Source organism: Vitis vinifera, chromosome 7 (genome assembly GCF_030704535.1).
Source record: "Vitis vinifera cultivar Pinot Noir 40024 chromosome 7, ASM3070453v1".
Classification (NCBI taxonomy): domain Eukaryota; kingdom Viridiplantae; phylum Streptophyta; class Magnoliopsida; order Vitales; family Vitaceae; genus Vitis; species Vitis vinifera.
In genome coordinates this window covers 11,035,721-11,057,517 of record NC_081811.1, presented here as the reverse complement: position 1 = coordinate 11,057,517, position 21,797 = coordinate 11,035,721, and the positions used below count along the sequence as shown (strand labels likewise).

At 34.2% G+C, this 21,797-nt stretch overlaps 2 protein-coding genes across 2 annotated transcripts; one reads left to right on the top strand and one right to left on the bottom strand.

Annotated features, from left to right (window-relative positions):
- Positions 1 to 1,074: 1,074 nt before the first annotated feature.
- LOC100265401 (cytokinin dehydrogenase 3) lies at positions 1,075 to 3,462 on the bottom strand. The gene is made up of 5 exons (XM_002264409.5): positions 2,841 to 3,462; positions 2,476 to 2,603; positions 2,057 to 2,311; positions 1,672 to 1,940; positions 1,075 to 1,546 (listed from the first exon to the last, which is right to left on the bottom strand). The coding sequence occupies exons 1-5, from the start codon at positions 3,460 to 3,462 to the stop codon at positions 1,252 to 1,254; spliced, it is 1,569 nt and encodes a 522-aa protein (XP_002264445.1). The 3' UTR covers positions 1,075 to 1,251.
- A 1,933-nt stretch (positions 3,463 to 5,395) lies between these two features.
- LOC100243102 (auxin-binding protein ABP19a-like) lies at positions 5,396 to 8,881 on the top strand (the record flags this gene model as incomplete). Its single annotated transcript, XM_010654271.2, has 2 exons — positions 5,396 to 5,770; positions 8,795 to 8,881. Coding segments are annotated over 2 exons (462 nt in total), but the record flags the coding sequence as incomplete, so codon positions are not given.
- Between the last annotated feature and the right edge of the window lie 12,916 nt (positions 8,882 to 21,797).

Here is a 21,797-nt window from a genome sequence, read left to right as displayed (position 1 = left end):
CATTACTTGCTATCCGTTATGTTTAGTCTCCACATGAGCTGGTGTTTGTAGTCCAACAAAGTGAAAACTATCAGCCTTTTAAGATTACCTCTATTATACTTGAGCTACAGATCTATCTGTTATGTGTTCAACTGACATGTCTTAGCCCTTAAAGAACATATGTCAAGTTCTACTTAAGGAATTACTATGACTATAGTTTACATGAACACACCTCCTTAGGATCACCCAAGAGAACACTCTGTCTCAATTCCATTAGATATCATGGTGCCTCTATTGAGAATACCTATTAATACTAGCTTTCATCAATAATGACTCAATCCATGGAGAATATATGATGAACTTATGATCCCATGTCACTACTAATTTTAGCACAAGCTCAATATTCTTTCAAGGTTGAGAAACAATACAATGAAACAACTTGATGAAATTATGACTACTTGATCGCCTTAAGTCATCACTCATCATAGGTCTTATCTAATGTGTAATTGTACACACTAGTACACTAACCATGGGAAACCCATTTCGATGGCCAAGACTAGTCATCCCTCCAATTAAGAGGCAGTTCACTATAGCCTCTAAAGGGTTACCTAAGCCCATGAACCGCTTGTGAGCGAGTTATCTACTTACAAGGAACTTGTGACGTGGATGAGGTCAAGAATACCCCGAACTTGTGTCTACACCAAACTCCCCTGCCGGCTACACAAGCTGACCATCAAATTCATATGCATGACGCTCTCAGGCACAAAATCCAGCCATTAAGGCCACCTGGCCAGCATAAAATTTTGCCAATTACGCACGGCATACGCCTCATCAGACTGCACCCAATAAGCCACATCAAGCCGTTATCAACTAACCAGCAAGAAATTTGATGGTCAAATGTCAAAGCGAGGCGCCAACCTCTGTGCACACTCAAAACAAAAAGAATATATCAATACGAAACGCAAAAGGATTGGTTCAAAAGACAACTGACTGAATTAATTCATCATAAACCCTCATATAATAAGAGCTGAGCTAATGAAAATTCACTTTTTAATCTATAGAAAATTAACACTACAACTGATGCTTGAAATATACAGGAATCCCTTAAAGAAGTACATTTTTGATCTTCTAACCCTGTAACATAAAGTACAAAACAAATATGCGTGCTAGCTAATTGACTAATACTGGGTTTTCCATGAATGGAAGTATTTATTTGTATTTTCTTCTGTTCTTCTTTTTCAAAACCTCAACCCAAATGTCCAGTTCTAAAACTTAAATGGAATTGAAAATTTGCTGTCCAGGTGATAATATCAGTTTCGGATCAAACTGAGCTTTCCTGTCTTCAAAGGTCCTCCATTTCGGCCCGAAATGATTCATCCAATCTTCCTTGGTTGTGTAGCGGGAAAGGTACCGCTTAATCTTGATACCCGCTTTATCACAAAACTGGAGTATTTCTTTGTTTTGATTCTCCAAGGGTTCCCAGTCATCAGCCCCACTTGAATGCAACAATCCTACAGTGTAGAATATATCTTCATCTGGTATAACTGCAGACGTCCTATCATCCCACCTGCAATGTATATAAAAATTTCAATCACATTAAACAAGATATATTTATTCAGATTTGAGAGAAAAGTTATAATCAATGATCTATTTTGACATTAAACAAGATAACTTAGTGGTTCAGAATTTTACTTGTTTCGGATCACTGGGTAGACGAGGAATGTTCCAGTGGTCTGGTTTATTTTGGGGAGAATGTCCCTGAAGACACCTGAGTTGAAGTCTGAGATACGGGATCCCGGAACAAAGAGATTCAGCCATGGATGAGGAACATCCCACAGTCCTTTTGCTTGAAGATTTAGCTCTTCGCTATGAACTCGGTTTAGAAAATCTACTAAGGAGACATCTTTTGTGAAAACAAAACCAGGAAGGAAATTCAAGCCTTTAAGCAGCTCCTGGAGTTCCTATAAAGACAATCATTCTCAAGTCAAGTATGGCCCAGTACATATATGCTTAACCTAGCAGATATATACATGTATAGGTAATAGGAATAACAGAAATTCATTAGCTATATATGTACCTCATCAACTGTATGGCTTGTGAGTTCATCGTAATACTTGACCACTTCAAGGCAGTAGATGATGCCATTCTTGGATATTAGTGAAGATATTCTCGGGTATTCAGAGGGTGAGAAAGAGGATCTCCAGTTATTAGGAGAACTATTTTGCATCAAGAGTGAACCTTCCAAATAGTCCAGTCCATTGATTGAAATCAAATGTTCTTGGTCTCTAGAAAATGTGGAGAAGTCATCGTAAAGCATCTGTATCCATTTTACCTGCAATCAAATTGGCCATACTAATTAAATGAGGAACACGAGTAAAAGGGTTTTCCAAAGTACTGCTCTTGCCTTGTTTCAGTTATATATATATATATATATATATATATATATATATATATTAGTCATATATCATCTACTGGGTTCATTTGCTTCACCCTTACTCTTTTTGGTGCCGGTTTTAGAGCGATCCTTGCTCTTATTATAATCCCAAACTGCCCGAGACCTCCTAAAACCGCAAAAAACAGCTCGGAGTTTGTGTCTTTGGAACAAGTCACAAGTTCCCCTTTACCTGAATCAAACAAAATGCTCACTTCATCAGGAAAATGAAGCAAACTCTAAACATCTGATGCATGCAGGTAATTAATAGGAGATCTCTTGAATGGAAATTTTTGTCCCACATTTGAAACTAATTGCATGCAACCATTTGATTAAAATTTGTGATAATTCTTAAAGGCATATGGTACCTAAGGCACATCTTCTATCCATACAATGAGAATGAGAAGGAGGATAAGGGTAAATATTATACCAGTAAGAACATCCATTTCATAGACGTTGCTGATCTGAGGACCATGGCGGAATGTCTGGCCGCTAATTCCGGCATTAGAGAGTGTACCACCAATTGTTAGGTACAAATAGTCAGTCCACGACACTGGTGCAAGTCCATGTTTGAGCGTAGCTTGCAGCACATCAATCCATAGCTGCTCACCCCCAGCATCAGCATAGGAACCCGATATCGGATTCTTGGTAACCCTAATTCCACTTCCACGGCTGCAGTTATTTAACGATCTCATCTCCACCACAACCCCATGAGGAGCCATGGCTTGTCCGCGGAGGGAATGGCCTTGGCCCCTGGCGGCTATGCTAAAAGGAAAGGAACGATTATAAGAGAACTTGACTAGAGATGCAATATCTTCTATGGAAGAAGGATAAAGAACTGCAGCTGGATTTGGTGGATGAACAAGTTTGCCAAAATCCCTAGAGGCCATTCTAGTGGCATCGGGATCCACCCTGAGTCGGGACGCAATATCGAGGGACTGGAGTTCATTTGGGAGCACATCAGGCCATGGTCTTAACCCTATGCTTGATGTAAAATGGCTTAAAACAATGATGATAATGAAGGAGGTTGAGATTGGACAACTCCTAGCCATGGAAGAAAGGCGTAAAGAAGAAGTTGGTGGAGGGAGAAGCAGGAAAGGGGGTATTTATAGAGAAGGAATTTGCAAGAAAACTAGCATGAAATCTTGGTTGGCAGAGAAGATCTTTGGTATTTGGCTTGAAAACGAAGTCGGGCCTAGCATGTATGTTTTTCCAGAGATACGCAATGACGACCGTTAGGATTCCATTCCCATTCATTAAAATACCATGACTTTCACGTTAAAAACAAATGAATCGTGACTTGTGGCGATTGATCAAATTTCAAAACTCGTGAAGTTGAATTAAGTTTGAAAATTTTGAAAATCAACTTTGTTTGTTTGAAATTTGGCTTTCTTGTTACCAAACCACGATGCGAATTGAATCAAACCTACATTTAAGATTTATGTATAATTATTTAATGTTTAATACTTTTTTTTATATTAGACTCCACTAAAATTTACACAAATTGATTAGGAAATTTCCATGGTAACATTTTAATATCGTATCCAATTTTAATTTATTTAAGTGCTGACGTAAATGACTAAATTTAGATTGCTGAACTGAACCAAAAAAGTTTGAAACTTTTTTAGGACTCATTCAACTTGCTTTGTTGTCAAAATCAGTGACGGTAAACAAGGATCTGCTGAGATTTTCTTGTGGAATTGATCAAGGCATTGCGATGTTTTCAATCAGATTTCATTTTTCAAAATTACAGATTTTCTCTTCACTTGGAGATTCTTTAATATGGGTTTTTCCATGATAGAATCACACGTTGTGGACATCACCAAGATTTTTCTACGTTCAAAGATACATGCAAATCAACAATGTGGAATTTAAGATCACACAGCAACCCCACATTGTTTTGTTGAATCATCAACACCTCAAATCTCAAGTATTCTAACAAGTAATGAAGATATTTTTAAAGCTTGATAAATTTCTAACAAATTTTAAAAATAATTTCACATTTAATTATTTTAAAAAGTCAAAACCATATATAATAATTTTAAATTCCCAACGTTTTAAACATGTATTTAAAATAAATCAACAAGGGCATATGAAAAGTAAAAGTTAACAACAAACTAATATTATTTAAGAACCTTCCCAAATTAATCCTTCAATACAACAATAAAGACTTCCATCAGAGCCAAACAAATATTTCTAGTCTAAGATCAAGCATATATCTATTTTGTGGGTAATAATAAATGATTTGTGATTACATATCATCAACTCAAATACCCATTCAAAATATAATCTTTTTCACCATATGTTCGAAGATGTCACATTGGTTTAAGGGTAGTCATTGGTTAGTCTCATCATCAGATAAAAAAGTTATAAATTACTCAATAATGTCAAATTTCAAGTTATATAATTTATGTAGTCAATAGGTTGAATTGGATTGAATAATGTTAAATTACCATCGATATGTTATCTAAACGTGATTATTTCCCATTTGATGTAATTATAATTTGTTTAAAATCCATTTGATAGTAATTCTAAAATGTGTTTTTAATCTAAAAAGTGTTTTATATGTGAGTAATATATGGAGTTGAATCAGGGGGTAATGATATAACATGATAATTAATGTATAGGTCAAATCATGATAATAATCAGATCAACAAAAGCAACAAATTGAAGAAGTCAAAATATGTTGTGTTTGAGTTAGTTAAGAAATGAATTAGGCAGGTCAACAATTGTATGAGTATACAAAAATGATTAATTAACCTTAATGGAAACCATTACTTTTATCATTTTTAAGTTATGCTTGCGTATCGTGTTGAAAATTCCTATTGTGACCCTTCAGTGGCTGAATGAGCTAGGCATTATCATTTGATTATAGCGCATGGAATAGTAATAAGACCTTTGAGTATTCATGCCACTTATTTAAAAATAATAATAATGATAATTAATTGGAACTAAAATAACTCAATTAATTACTATTTCCCAACCCATTACTCCTGCAAGACGCCTGCAGAAGTAACAGCTGATGATTTCGTGTATTCAGGCCTACGTGTGCCTGGTAACACCTCAACCCTCTTCAATGCCGCCATCAACTCAGCATCTGTTCATAAGTTCCCAGTCTTGAATGGCCTTGGCGTCTCCGTGGCACGAGCAGACATAGCCCCTGGCGGTGTGCTTCCAATGCACACTCACCCCGGCGGTTCAGAGATAATTCTTGTAGCCAAGGGCTCTGTCACTGCTGGTTTAATTTCTTCGGATGATACCGTCTACTTGAAGACTGTCGAAGAGGGGAATATCATGGTTTTCTCTCAAGGGTTGCTGCATTTCCTGGTGAATACTGGTGGGACACAGGCACTCCTTTGGGTTAGTATTTCTTTCATATCAAACAAAATTTTATTTCTTATACATCCCCACCAAGTCTTGTATTCTATTTTATTATTTTATTGGTTTCAACCTTTTTGAATAAGTTAAATTAAATTTGGAAGTTTATATATATATATATATATATATATATATATAGATAGATAGATTTATTATTATTTGTTGCATCTTTGTTCATCACCTAATGTATTTCTTCCAACTTTCATTTATATCCAATCATTTATTCATGATATTCATAGTCATAAATAAAATGCTAAAATATATAAAAGGAAAGAAGTATATGTATAAAAACAAAGAAACAAAAGAAAAAATGTTAATTTTTTCGAGAAAAAAAGAAGGAAATAATGTTAATTATTTTTTAATATGTTAGATGAGATAATTTACATTAACTATAGAAGTTTTCAAAATATGTTTGTTATTAAAAATAAAATAGTTTGTAGAAAAAAAATTTTCCTTTAAATATTACAATAATTAAAATAATATATAAAATAATTATGGACCCCGCAATTTGCTCAATGTGTTCTCACTCAATGGTGAAACTCGTTTTTTTATTTATTTGGTGAAAAATTGATTTTTAGAAAAAGACTTGGAGTCCCACTTATTTTAATTTTTTTAAAGGGAAAAACAAAATAAAAAAGAAAACCCCTAAGTATGACTCTTGAAAGAAAAACAGGTCTATAAAAAATCGAGTTTGTGTCCGGGGATTAGGTTACTTATTGGAAAGGTACGGTGGTGAGCCGTAGCACCTCTCTAAGCCCGTATATGTACAACCCCTACTAAACGAATTAAAGGATTTGTGGCAATTAATTAATTAATTAATTATGGATACTAAGAAAAAATAATAATGCAAATGAGTATGTACAAGTCATGGTAAAAATCAATATACATAAAAATAATGATGAAATTTAATTACCAAAATACACAAAATAAATAGCAAGATAATTATGCAAAATGATTTATTGAACTAAATAAAAAAAATTAAAAAAAATAGTTGTCAAGAAACTTCAAAGAATTTTATTAAAAATGATTTTGAATTAATGGTTTCAATTTATTTATTTACAAAAAAGAAGTTTCAATTTATTTTCAATTAATGATTTGATTCAATTTCATTTGTATTTAATTTAAAAAAAAAAGTTATTTGCACTTATTGTATCAAAAGAATTTATTAATATATATATATATATATATATATATATATATATATAAAAGAAAGAAAAAAAATAGAAACACAATTTTTTTTCCAAAATTAATTACAAAAATGTTTCAATCTTTTTTTTATCTACTAGAATTATTTATTGTTTGATTTTATTAAAAAAATTAAATTATTGAAAAAAAGGTTTATTCAATTTTATTAGGACTAAAAGTAAATAAAATAAAATAAAATAAAAACTAAAAAGAAAGTTGATCTAATTTTATTTAAAAATTGATTTTTTCAAGTTTTATTCATAAGAGTAATACAATTTGATTGTTGATTTAAAAAAAATGAACTTTAAAATTTTATATTTTGTTTAGAAAGAGAATTTTGCATTTTCACAATTTTATTTAAAATGGATGAATTTTATTTGACTTTCACCATAACAAAAATGATTTTTAAGATTTTGTATTAAAAGAAAAAAATTCAATTCAATTTTATTTTAAAAAAACTATTTACAATTTTATTTATCTACAAATTTATTTAAAATTTTATAACTTTAAATAAGGAATTTTTACTTGCTTGGAAGAAAATTGTCTTTTATTAAAAAGGAATTATTTTTTATTAAAAAAAGAAAGTTAGTTTTGTAGAATTGAGTTTATCCATTAAAAATAAAATAAAATAAAATAAAATCACCTAGATGACTCCCGTATTTATTTATTTTTAGGACAAAAAAAATTATTAAAAAAAATATTGAAAAGGGATTTTGGTTTATTAGAACTAAAAATATTATTTACAAATGATTAAATCTAGAAAAAGAGATTTAGTTTTGTTATCATTAGTATTATAAAATGAACAAATAAATAAATAGATAAACTAAAAAAAAATCTCTAAGCAGAAACATCATTATTCGGTTATCATTAGATTTATGCAATAATCCGAAAATTAGAAACAATACAAAATAAATGAATGACTAAATAAACAAACGAATAAATAAATTACTTCATACACAATAATAACCGAACTAAAAAAATTTAAAATATTTACGAGGATATGAAACGAAATAATATCAAAATGGCATGTAGAATAAATCCAATATATACAAAAAAAAAAAAAAAAAAATGTAAAATAAAATAAAAACAAAGAAGATGACATGAATAATCGGTATACCTTTTACAGTGTAATCCCAAATCTAGTGGTTCTCTACAACTTCCTCAATAGAGAGAGTTTTTTCAGAAAAATCCAGAGAGTCGTCCTCCTTAGCCATCCTTTCTCTGGCTGCAAGATGATCCCTTTCTCCCCAAATCAGGTTCACCAACTTTCTTCCCATGCCCATGCCTTGCCTCCAACTGCTCCCAATCAACACTACACCTCTCTTCTTGCTCTTAGCAACAAAAAAAAAAAAAAAACACCACAACCATGTATTAGCAAAAAGGGTCAAGCCCAATACAAGATTTAATAAATACACCAACCTAAATCCAACTAATATAATAGGCCCAAATTTCAATCACCAACAACATATGGGCCCAAAATCCATACCAATAAGCAAATTAGGCTCAAATCTCATAATGTCAAGCCAAAGACAAAAACAAATAAAAATAAAAATAAAAACAATTGAGAAAAATAAAATAAAATGAAATAATAAAAAAAATCAAATAAGTAAATGAAATCTTACCTATCTCCTAACCCACGAACAGAAATGCAACAATCGATGGCCATGAGGAGTGATAATGAAGACAGAGGCATGTTTGTGGCAGTGCATAAAAGAAAATAAAAGAAGAAAAAAAAGGTAAAAATAAATAAATAAAATAAAATAATAAAATGAAAATAAAATAAAAACTTAAAAGAGATAAAAATGGGGAATATATAGTCAGGGAGTGAAGGGGGCGACGATTGGAAGTGGTGCAAATAGCGGCACCGCCGACAACAACTTGGCGGTGGTGGAGTTGATGAAGAAATGAAGAAAGAAGAAATGAAAAGAAAAAAAGGAAAAAAGAAAAAGAAAGGAAAAAAAGAGAAAAAGAATGAGAAGGAATGGAGGTTGTGAGTGGGCAGCAGAATGGGGAAAAAAATTGGCTTTTAGGGTTTGACTTTTGGAATGGATGGTGGAGATTAAAAAAGAAAAAGAATGGCTAGGATTAGTTCCCACATGGGTATGGAAAGTTGGGCCTAGGTTGGGCTAAAAGTAAAATGAAATGAGCCCAAATAAACACAATCAAAATAAGCCTTATAAATGAATAATAAATAAATAAATAATAGTAAATAAAAATAAAATAAAATAAGTGAGAATGTGTATGAGACAAATTTTGGGGTTTACAAATATGCCCCTCTTTGGTAGAGTTCATGAGTAAAGTGAGTGTATACAAAAGCAAAATGAAGTGAACTCTACCAAAGAACAAGAAAAACCACCAAATTTGTCCCAGTATGACATGAGCTCTCTAAAACCAAAACAAGAACAAAGAGGCTCTAAAACCCTACAAAAATGAAATGGTAAGAACGGAAACTCCTAAGGTGCCCTTAAAGTTATACTATAAATCCAGACTCTCTCATAAAAGTCTCCAAAAGTGACTCAAAAATCGATGTCGAAGTCGAGTAGCAGTTGAACCACTAAGGAGCATAGAAATGAGTACAAAGGGAAAAACCATACGTGTACCATACAAAGACACAATGCATAGAGTATCCAACAATATAACTGAAACACGTGTTATGAGTTGAAAAGACTATGTCATGTGCCATGGAGGAGGGGAAACCCTATAATAGCATGATAAAGAAGTGATAAATATAATGTATCGAAGTGAGGAAAAGAGCAACGAGTGCAAAGCTATGAGGTCAAGGTGCGTATTGCTAATGAATATGAAATGAACAGCACCAGGCTATGATGCAATGAACAACTCGAGGCTGTGGATGCAATGAACAACTCAGGGATGTGGATGTCATGAACAACTCAAGAAGAGGGGCACTGTATGCCCAAAAGGGGAGATTGCGGTCTACGACTCTAAGTCAAACCACTAAAGGATGTCCAAGATGAGGGTTAACTCACTAAAAATGAGGATCTAAATGCCTCAAGGGAGTAGGATACCCTAGATGAAACTCAAAGGAAACGAGTAGCGCTAATGAAACTAAAAAAATGAAAAGATGTTCCAACTAAAATTGAAAAGATAACAAACTCATAACTAAAGTGCAATGAATAGATCTGGGCTATGGATGCAATGAACAACACCGGGTTGTAATGAAATGAACAACTCTAAGATGTGGGCATTGTATGCCCCAAAGAGGGGGATCGCGGTCTGCGGCTCCAAGTCAAATCACCAATGAGTGACCAAGATGAGGAAAAAATCAACTCACTAACAAGAATGATCAAAATGACTAAAGGATGGGGGTATGCCCCAAATGAAACTCAACGATAAAAGGATGACACAAATGAAACTAAAACAAGAAAATACCCTAAATAAAACTAAAATGATAACAAACCCATAACTAATGTGCAATGAACAACTCTGGGCTATGGATGCAATGAACAACACTATGCTGTAATAAAATGAACGGCTCTAAGATGTGGGCACTGTAAGACTAAAGAGGGAGGTCACGGTCTGTTGCTCCAAGTCAAATTACCAATGGGTGACCAAGATGAGGAAAAGATCAACTCACTAACAAGAAGGATAAAAAAATAAAAAATAAAAATAAAATAACTAGATGAGAAACTAAAGCTTATGCTTAATTAAGAAAAACACCCAAGGGGGGGGGGAGGGGGGAGGGGGGAGTGAATTGGGTTTTTAAAAAAAATTTCAAACACAACAAGTTCAAGCACAATATAAACAAAAATAAAGAGATAGAGTTAGAGAATTCAAACTCAGGTTTTATAGTGGTTTGACACTTCCTTGCCTACGTCCACTCTTCTCAATCTCCTAACCGAGTGAGGGTTCCACTAACTTGAAGCTTCAACTAAGCTTCCAATCTTCTTACACTTGGATTCTGGCTCCAATGGGCTCTTACACAATCTCTTCAAGATTCAAACCTCTTGAAGGCTTTAACACTCAGTTTTTTACAAGAATGAATCCCTCAACCTAGCTTAAGGATAGCTCAAATACAAGACAAAGCTAGGATGACACACAAGAGCACACTAAAAGATATGCAAGTGATGATTTAATGCACTAAGAAAGAAATGAGAGATTTTTGGTCAAGAACAGGTAGGTAGACAATTGATTGCAAGTGTTCTCTTGTTCATAAATGAAGTGGAGCTCTCAATTTATAGGTTTCTAAGCTCGGGAGCCAAAAACAGCAAAAGGGAGCCTCAACCAAACCTTGACTGGAGGTCGACCGGACCTTGACCGGAAAGGGATGTACCTCAACTAGGAAGAGGAAGCTACTAGGAGAGAGAGAAGATTTTGGGCATCCCTCGACCAGACCCCGACCGGACAAGGGCAACCGGTTGACCGATTCCCCAACCGGTTGAGCTGGTTGGCCATAACCTCGACCGATTGAGTCTTTTGGCCCTGAAAACCTATCTTTTTCAATTTCTTTCTTTTCTAACACTTAGGCAAGGTCTTTAGGTGAATTATTATGCCAATCTTAAAACATTTTGCCTAAGGTACATTTGTTAAAAGTCAGGTTTTAATGAAATTGAAAGTTTAAAGGATAAACCGAGTTTTCAAAGATGCATGAAATGGTATGATAAACTGAGTTTATGCCTGAGATTCTTAACCATTAAACCAATTAGTTACTTAACCATGGTTTGTTATCATCAAAACCCGATTAGGAGAACCCTTGGGCTAACAATCTCCCTCTTTTTTATGATGACAAACCTTAGTTATCTAGGAGAAAAAAAAGAGCTTTCTCTTAAACCAATCATGGATCAATCAATCAATTTTCAATAGGAAACAATGGATCATGAAAATAGCATATCATATATATATATGGTAACATCACATGTACACGAAAACATAACATATATGCTAATCCAGATAGATATGACAATGATATGCATGAAGGTCTCCTAGATCCTAGATATTTCTTCCTATTTGGTAACATAAAAAAGAGACTAAAGGGGAACTCTAGATAAACTCAAGGCTGGTGGAGGTGGAAACACGGAGCGGAGGTAAGCCATCATCTCCTCATGCTGACTCTCCTGGCGACTCTCAATGTGCTTAATACTCTGCTGGAGATGCTCGAATGTAGCCTACTGCTGATCCATACGCTCCTTTATATGCTCAAATCTCTACTAGAAGTGCTCAAACTGAGAAGTGAAGCTAGTTTGATACTAATCTATGCGATCCTCCATGGAATAGAATTGAGTATCACTGACAACGGCGAACTCCTCCATACGAGTCCTAAGTGAGTTGATCTGTGTTGATAAATCCATCCAAGGTGCATGATCAAGAGCGTGAGGTGCCTGGGATGGTATCTCTGTGTGAGGAAGCTCGGTGAATTATGGCTGAGAGGACGGCCCCACTGTGTAAGACGACTCAGTCATCATAGGCTCTGAGAATGTGGCCTTAAAATGAATATCCTCTGACTGAGGTGGAAGAGGAATGTCAAGCTCGGACCCTCTTTGCTCAAAGTCCCTCTGAGGGTCTAACCCATTGTGGACCCGCATTTTTCACATGCGCCCTCACTCGATCGGTGAGACTCGCTTTTATTTGGTGAAAATTTTGTTTTTGGAAAAGTCGGAGCGGCCACTTATTTTATTTTATTTTAAAGGGAAAATAAAACAAGAAATAAAACCCTAAAAATGACTCCATAGTGTTTGGAAAAGCATGTCTTTAAAGAAAACCCGAGTCTAGGTCCGGAGATCAGGTTACTTATTGGGAAGGTACCTCTAGGAGGTAGCACCCCTTTAAGCCCTACAAAGGTCTCTACGATTACGTTGAAGGAAATGTGGCAATCAACTGATTAATTGAGGATACCTAGGTAGGCTAAGGTGATCTCAAAACTAGCATGCCAAACAAGAAAAACCAATCACGCTCATAAAGGAAAGTTAGGATGCGTACTTGGACCACTTCTTAAGCGCTATCATAAAACATCAATGGTTAGTTTAGATAATATATCACTCAACATGCGTTTTATCATGAATGATCAAACAATGTAGCAAATATCAAGACATCACAAGCATTCCCAAACATAGGTATAATTCATAATGACAATCATATTTACAGAATTTAGAAGGTAGGTGACAGGAGACGTACCTGGATAGCATAGATAACTTGTAACGTGCTTCCATAAGACATGAGAGGTTAGATAACAAACAATAAAATAAAAATTCTTAGCATGCTTGTTATCTAATTAGCATAAACAAAAAATTATCACAGTATACGAAACCATCAATTATCACTTATATCTTCTATATAATTCCTAAAAAAATAGATAGACATGAGTTCCTCAAATAGCAAAGGGGGCAATAAAGATGAGTTTTGAAAAATTTCCTTATGTAGGGGTTTCACCAATTCCCCGATTGATATACATAAATCTAGCCTAGAATTATCCCATTTTTTTTGGGACCACAAGCTTGGATTAATGTCTTACTCAAAACTGTAATTTTATTTGAAATTTAAGAAAGATGCAAACCGATCAAAACATGGTTGCACATTATTTGAGAAAATGAGATTTTGATTCTAAGAACTCTAAATGAATTTTTGAAATGGATTTCTAAAGGGAATGAGATTTTGATTCTAAGAACTCTAAATGAATTTTTGAAATGAATTTTTAAAGGGATCTTTTGAGAATAGTGTTATGTTTTAAAAATAAAAGAAATTAATTTGAAAACAATAAAACGTGTGAATCAAAATACCAAGCAAAACAAAAAAAAGAACAAAATCACAAAGTAGAATTTTTTATAACTGAGAAAACTGAAGTGGTGAGAATGGAGGCCAATCTTCACTATTTTCCGATGGCCTCCGAAAAGTAAATTTTACTAGAGACTACCAAAACAATAAACTATTCAAACTTAGATCAAATAAGCTAACGAGATACTCACCAAGAATTAATGACGAATATTCAAGAAACACATCCATTAAGAATAACAATCAAGAATTAGCATGAGATCAATAAACACACAAACGCATCTAGATTGATTAAAATGAGCCAAATTAAATCAAAGCAAACAATAATTTTCAAACATAGAATTAACTTTATTAATGAACTAATCTTATATAAAATACCTAAATCGAATAGATGTGTGAAACTAAATCAAAGTAAACTAAAGGCATGAATTTTCAAATATAGAATTGATTTTATTAATGACCTAAAATTATACAAACTCCTAAAATAATTAAAATGAATCAATTTAAATGAAAGGAAACTAAAACAAAATATGGATTCAAGGAATCTAATTTCGAAATAAACTTACATTATTAAAATGAAATCTAGGCTTAAAAAATATATATATATTTTTAACACTAATAAAGGCAAGTATAAAATCAAATATTTAACACTTAATATTAATTATTTTAACAAACAAAAATTTTACAAGAGCACCTAAACCTGAAGTTAAACAAAAATACTAACCATATTATATTTTAAAACGAAATACGAACTCAAGGAATTAAATAATATATATATATATATATATATATATATATATATATATATTTTTTAATAAACTTACATTAGTAAAATAAATTTGAGCTTAACAAACATTTTTATCACTAATCAAGGCAAGTTTAAAATATAATACTTAACACATAAAAATCAATCATTTCAACATACTATAATTTTAACTAAACCTAAAGCCAATTCAAACCACCTTCAATAGATTTTTTTATTTTTTTATTTTTTTATTTTAAACTAAATTTTTAACCCATAGGCTCAAATTCATTAATAAATAAATAAGTTACAAAGCATTAGATTAGTAGCAAATGAATAAATAACAACTAATAATTAAATGAATCAAAACTAAATTAAATAAAAATCAAACTATATTTTTTTTCTTAAAGTAAAACTACATATAAAAAAATTATATTTTCCGAATTTAATATAATAAATCAAAAACTAACCCTAAACACAATTCCCATGTTGCCATATTAAAATGAAACAAATATATGTCGGCACTAGTAATAAAAGTAAATCCACTTACCTATTATAATAATAATTCCACTAAAGAAAAATGTCCAAACTTGCATTGTTACATAAACCTAAATAACAATTAGTCTTTTTAAACTCATGCTACCATATTCAAAATCAATACGTGCCAAAACTTGTAAAAGTCAAACCACTTACCATTATAATAATATTTCCACTTAAAAAAATATCCAAACTTGCACTGTTACATGAAACACATGTTGCCATATATATATAAAAATGACTCACCTAGCTTACCAAAACGACAGTATGTGTATATTTTCTCCAATATGCTCGGGAACCAAGGTGTTTTTTGAGTGATGCGTGGGTGGACGGGCGCCAATAGGTCCAAATGGTTCCGTTGGTGAGTTCAAACGGCTGCTTCTCTATTCTCAAATCTCCTTGCACCAATCCTTTCACGCAATCTCTCTCGCTTGTGATGATCTTTGGAAGCAGCAGCAGTCCCTTGATTTAAATAAAAAATCAGCAGCAACAGCAGTCCGCTCCTCTCTTTCTTTCTTTCTTAATGACGCCCTTCCATTCTGAAAAATTCCTTCCAGATCCTTTCAAAAAAATGGCATTCTTCCCCCTGAAAAATTCCTTGCATAGATCCAAAGCGACAACTCACTCTCACGCTCTCAAATCTCGCTCTTTCGATCCCTTCAAACAAACCATCCCATGATCTCAAAACCCTCTCTTTAGATCGTCTCAAACAGCAACTTCTCACGTTCCGAAAACGTGGACTGACCTTTGTTCGAACAGTAGCCTATGATATTTTCAACACGCCTGCTGATCTCTTTCCAAATGGCCGCCTCTAATCCCCTCCATTTTTCATTTGATGATCCCCCTTCCAGACTTCGTGCGGCATAAAAAAAAAATCGAAGTAACAGCCGTCCGATGATAAAAAAAAAAAAAAAATGCTCCCTTCTTCAATCCGGTGATTAGAAAAAAAATCTCTCTCAATCAGGTGATGAGAAAAAATATCTGCATCCACAGCAGCCCGCTCCCCCTTTCTCTTTCTTTCTTTTTTTCTTTTTTTCTGAAAATTTCCTTTCCCTAAAAAAAAACTATTCTCTTCCTCTGTATCTTTCCCACATAACTGTCCTCATTCATTCCCATGAGCATCCTCATTTGAGCCGCTGAATATGCTCTCTTTACATGTCGGGAATCACCTTCTCAAGCCATCTTGATCCCTTCCCATAAGCGTCCCTCTTTGACCAGCCGAATATGCCTTTTGGGCTCAGAATTTCACTTCATTCTAAACACAACTCACTTTTCCGTCCATGTACACACTTCATCTTCTTATTTTCATTTACCAAAACCAGCTTTGGTAATTTTCCTTCTTTCAAAGATGTGGGTATTCTCTCAAAAGTCAATAGCAACCCGTTTCCTCATGCAAAATAATAATAATAAAAAAAGAAATAAAATTATGAGATTGAAGATAAAAATAAAACAAAAGAGGATAAAAGAACAAGATTATTCAATTAAAATTAGTTAAGCAATCTCGAGCATATCTGAAGTGAAATAATTCAAGTGGTTAAAAGTCAACATTGGTTTCACTAAAGTTTGAAGAGGTGATTAAATAAGTAAATAAAAAAATATGAATATATAGATGAAAAGTATAATACATAAATAAATATTAGACATATTCAATAAAAAGAAATTAAACTAATGCAACATATTAAATAATCAAAGTGTCAAACTCAAACCACAAAAAAATTCAAAAAAAAAATCCTTTCATGCAATCATAAAATAAAATAAATAAACAAAAAAATACAAATAATAATGATATAAAATAAATCAAAACTCACTTAATCCTAAAACTAATCAATAAAATAAATGAATAAAGAAAAAAACGAGAAAACAAATCTAAGTGAAACTAAACCTAGAAAATTGCTTAAGTGGACCTAAGGTTCTGCCTAATGGGCCAAGTGCACCTAGATGGGCTTAAAGTGCCTAAGTATATCTAAGTGAACCTAAATTGCCTAAGTGGGCCTAGGATGGCTAAGTGAGCCTAGAGGGCCTAGGGAGCCTAAGTGGGCCTAGGTCTAAATTAGGGCTGCCAAGAGTCACAATGGGGTTAAATGAACCCCTCAACCCAAGTCCCCGAGGTGGCTTAAAAAAATATAGGTCATGCGAGTAGTAATGGGCCACCAGGGAATTGCTATAAAGGACATGTGCTGGGAGGACAAAATTGAGGGTCTACACCCACCCTCCATCTCTCTGATCTCGGCCTCCTCCTCTACTCCGAGATGCATCTGTCCTTATCCCCGGGCCTATGTTGGAAGTCGCTCAACTCTCCTAATCCAGGAGCCATCGGGGGCCTTCTCGAACTTCATCCGCCCTAAGGATTGCTCATTGTAAGTATCATAACTAGTAGGGACCTCGAAATCCGTCTCTCTGCTCAAATCAACCCCGACATCCTTAAATACTCTAGTAAGGAAGCGATCGTAGGGGAGTACTCGGGTTGTGCTCTCATAGTAGGATATCATATGCATCATCATCAGATACCCTACATGAATCAATCTCCCTATCAAAATGGAATCCACTATGAAAGCCTCAAGGTAGGAGACCTCGTCTCGATGTCCACCTCGTGGCAATAAGATGGAGCAGATCATGTGATGAAGGACTTGGCTGGTCACGGTCAGGTTGTGTGCCGATGGTTTGCCCATCCCTTGGGTGTCTGCAAGTCAGCACAACCTCTGAATAGCCTCTATAGGCTCGAAACCTGGTATAGTAGGCCAAGCCTTGGACTCATACACCCTGAGTCCAACTAAAGGGATGTTAAGAATGCGGCAAATGCTCTCCGGGCTCAACTCGATCTCAACACCTCTAACAGTGGACATGATAGGTCCTCCAAGTCCATAGGTCACTTGTGAATAAAATGCACACATCAAAGTAGAGAAGATCTGCTCGAAAATCGTGACAACTGGCAACCATCCCATCCGGCTAAAGAGTCCTTCAAACCCGAAGTACTGAAGTTAGGAGAAATTGATACTTCTCCTTGGAACAACTTTCCTCTAGGTGAATTTTTACTTGTATTTATGATATTCTTCAACGAAACTGAAGAGGGTCGTGTCATACCTCGCCTTTCGATGAGCCTTCGTCTGTTCAGGCTAAGATGGCTCAGCAGGGCACTTGAGCCCTAGAAGCAGTCGTCTTTCTCCTAGGCTCCACCAGAAAAGCAAAAAAGAAATAAAAGAAGCCAAAAGAGAGAATGAACTCGAGCAAGAGAGAATGAATCCCAAACAGAAGCCCAAAGTGTGCGGAAATGGAGCTGAACTTGGCTGAGGCGCACGGTCAGAGAAGAATCAATCCAAAATGGAAACCCTAGGTCCAGATCCGAAACCCCGACCTTAAAAACGTCTCAAAATCAACTCCAAGGCTTGAAATCGATAAAAAAATCTTGCCCAAACCGGTCTCTGGAAGCGGGAATGTGAAGATTCTTCAAGGAATGGAGGAGAACAGTTGAGAAAATGAAGTGTGGGAGCCTCTTTAAATCCCCAGCCCTGATGAACCTGTCGACCGCTTAGTCAACGGTCAACGGTCAACACTCTAATTTTTTATCATTTTTCTTGTCTCGTGATCCTCCTCTTGCCCTTTTTAGTTGAAATCCCCAATTTTTGATATCCAATGCCAAGGGAATTTTTTATTTTCAGTCAAAAATTGACCATTTCCCTAGGTATATGTCTATATGATGCATATGACATGAAAATTATGCAATTATAAGGTAAATTCATCAAGAATTCATTAAGCAATCATTAGATCATAAGGAAATCACCCCTAGTTGTCTTTGAATATCAACAAATTGTTCTTCATTTAGAGGTTTTGTAAATATATCGGCAAGTTGATCTTTGTGCTTACAAATTCAAGTATAATGTCACCCTTTTGTGCATGGTCTCTAAGAAAATGATGTCTAATCTCTATATGCTTAGTCCTAAAGTGTTGCACGGGATTTTTTGAAATGTTTATGGCACTAGTGTTATCACATTTAATAGGAACATGCTCAAAAGATAGATTAAAATCACTAAGTGTTTGTTTCATCCAAAGAATTTGTGCACAACACAAACTAGCTGCTATGTATTCGGCTTCCGCAATTGACAAAGTTACCGAATTTTGCTTCGTACTATGCCATGAAACAAAAGAGTGTCCTAGAAAATGACAAGTGCCACTTGTGCTTTTTCTTTCAATCCTACAATCGGCGAAATCAGCATCCGAGAATCCAATTAATTCAAAGTTATCACTCTTAGGATACCATAAGCCTATGTCCATTGTCCCTTTCAAGTATCTAAGGATTCATTTTACTGCACTTAAGTGGGATTCTTTAGGACAAGATTGAAATCTAGAACATAAGCATACGCTAAACATGATGTCGGGTCTACTAGCAGTCAAATATAGCAAAGAACCTATCATGCCTCTATACATAGTTGAGTCAATGGATTTACCTTTCTCATCGTTATCAAGCTTGATAGATGAGCTCATTGGAGTCTTCATTGTTTTGGCTTCTTCCATGTTGAACCTTTTGAGAAGATCTTTTATTTATTTTGCTTGATTGATGAAGGTTTCTTCCTTCAGTTGCTTGATTTGAAGTCTAAGGAAGAAGTTGAGTTCTCCCATCATGCTCATTTTGAACTCGCTATGCATGCATTTAGAAAATTCTTCACAAAGAGAGACATTAGTAGCTCCAAAAATGATATCATCAACATATATTTGCGCCAAGAACATGTCATTTTCTTTGGTTTTTATGAAAAGATTTGTGTCAATTTTTCCCATTTTAAAACCCTTTTTCAAAAGAAATTTACTCAATCTTTCATACCATGATCTAGGTGCTTGTTTCAAACCATGAAGTGCCTTTTTAAGTTTGAAAGCATGATTAGGAAAGTTAAAACTTTGAAAACTGGGTGGTTGTTCTACATATACTTCTTCATTTATAAAGCTATTTAAGAAAGCACTTTTCACATCCATTTGATATAAAACAAAGTCTTTAAAACATGCAAAGGCAAGTAGCATCCTAATAGCTTCCAATCTAGCTACGGGAGCAAAGGTTTCTTCATAATCTATCCCTTCTTCTTGATTAAAACCTTGGGCTACCAATCTTGCTTTATTCCTAAAAATTATGTCATTTTCATCCATTTTATTTCTAAAGACCCATCTAGTTCCAATAACACTTTGATTTTGAGGTCTTGGCAGTAATTCCTATACTTCACTTCTTTCAAATTGGTTTAACTCTTCTTGCATAGCAATCATCCAATTTTCATCAACTAGAGCATCATTTATATTTTTAGGTTCAATTTGAGAGATAAAAGCAAGATTATTGCAAATATTTCTAAGAGATAATCTAGTTCTTACCCCACTAGATGGATTGCCTATAATTTGATCTTGTGGGTGGTTAATGACAAACTTCCAATCTTTAGGAAGGTCTTGGCTTGATTCACCTTGCACTTGTTGAGGAGGAGGTAGTGCCAAAGGTGATTTTTCTTTCTTGGGATCCTTTCCAATTTCTTCTTGTTGCCTTCTATCTTCAATTTGTAATTTTCCCATGAAGGTCTCTAAGCCTAAATCATCATCAAAACTCTCTATTTCTTAGAGAGAATTGTTAAATTCATAAAAAATAACATGGATGGACTCCTCTACAACCATGGTTCTTTTGTTAAAAACTCTAAAGGCTTTACTTGAAGTTGAGTAACCAAGAAAAATTCCAACATCCGATTTTGCATCAAATTTTCCAAGATTGTCTTTGGTGTTTAATATAAAGCATTTGCACCCAAAGACTTTGAAATGGCTAATGTTGGGTTTCTTGTTTTTCCAAAGCTCATAGGGAGTTTTCTTAAGAATAGGCCTCAATAAAATTCTATTTAAAACATAACAAGAAGTGTTAACCGCTTCGGCCCAAAAATATTTTGGTAAATTGTTTAAATTTAGCAAGGTTCTAGCCATTTTTTGAAGAGTTCTATTTTTCCTTTCAACTACCCCATTTTGTTGAGGAGTTCTAGGAGCTGAAAAATTGTGGTTAATACCATGCTCATTGCAATAGTCTTCAAAATCAATATTTTCAAACTCTCTCCCATGATCACTTCTTATACAAGTAATTGTAAAACCTTTTTCATTTTGAACTTTGTTGCAAAACTTTGAAAACTCATAAAAAGCTTCATTCTTTTGACTTAAAAATAAGACCCAAGTGTATTTAGAGAAGTCATCCACAATAATAAATGCATAAGATTTTCCTCCAAGGCTTGGTGTCCTAGAGGGACCAAATAAATCCATATGCAACAATTCAAGAGGCCTAGTTGTTGAAATGAAATTTTTGTTTTTAAAGGAGTTTTTGATTTGCTTTCCCATTTGACAAGCTTCACAAACTTTGTCTTTTTGAAAATTTATTTTGGGAAGGCCTCTAACAAGTTCATCTTTGTTGAGTTGGGAAATGAGGTCCATGTTAGCATGTCCCAACCTCCTATGCCACAACCAACTTTGATCTGCATGCTTGAAAAGCATCTATCACGACCATCATATTTTGAAATATTTATAGCATAAACATTATCACATCTATGGCCCATGAAGATGGTTTTATCATTTTGAATATCTTTGATGATGCAACGAAATGCTTCAAAAATTACTTTAAAACCTTTGTCACAAAGTTGACTAATGCTTAAAAGATTATGTTTTAAACCATCCACTAATAAAACACTTTCAATAAGAGAGGATGTGTCATTACTAATGTTGTCTTGACCAATGATCCTTCCTTTTGCATTGTCTCCAAAGGTAACGTATCCTCCCTTTCTCTTTGTAAGGAAAGCAAACTTGGATTCATCCCCGGTCATGTGTCTT

Excerpts from the sequence above, each read along its gene's own strand:
- LOC100265401 (XM_002264409.5), bottom strand. The coding sequence starts at position 3,462 with ATGGCTAGGAGTTGTCCAATCTCAACCTCCTTCATTATCATCATTGTT. Across the intron at positions 2,604-2,840 it reads TGAAATGGATGTTCTTACTG|GTAAAGGGGAACTTGTGACT; the intron begins GTATAATATTTA and ends TGTTTGATTCAG. Across the intron at positions 1,941-2,056 it reads CAAGCCATACAGTTGATGAG|GAACTCCAGGAGCTGCTTAA; the intron begins GTACATATATAG and ends TTGTCTTTATAG.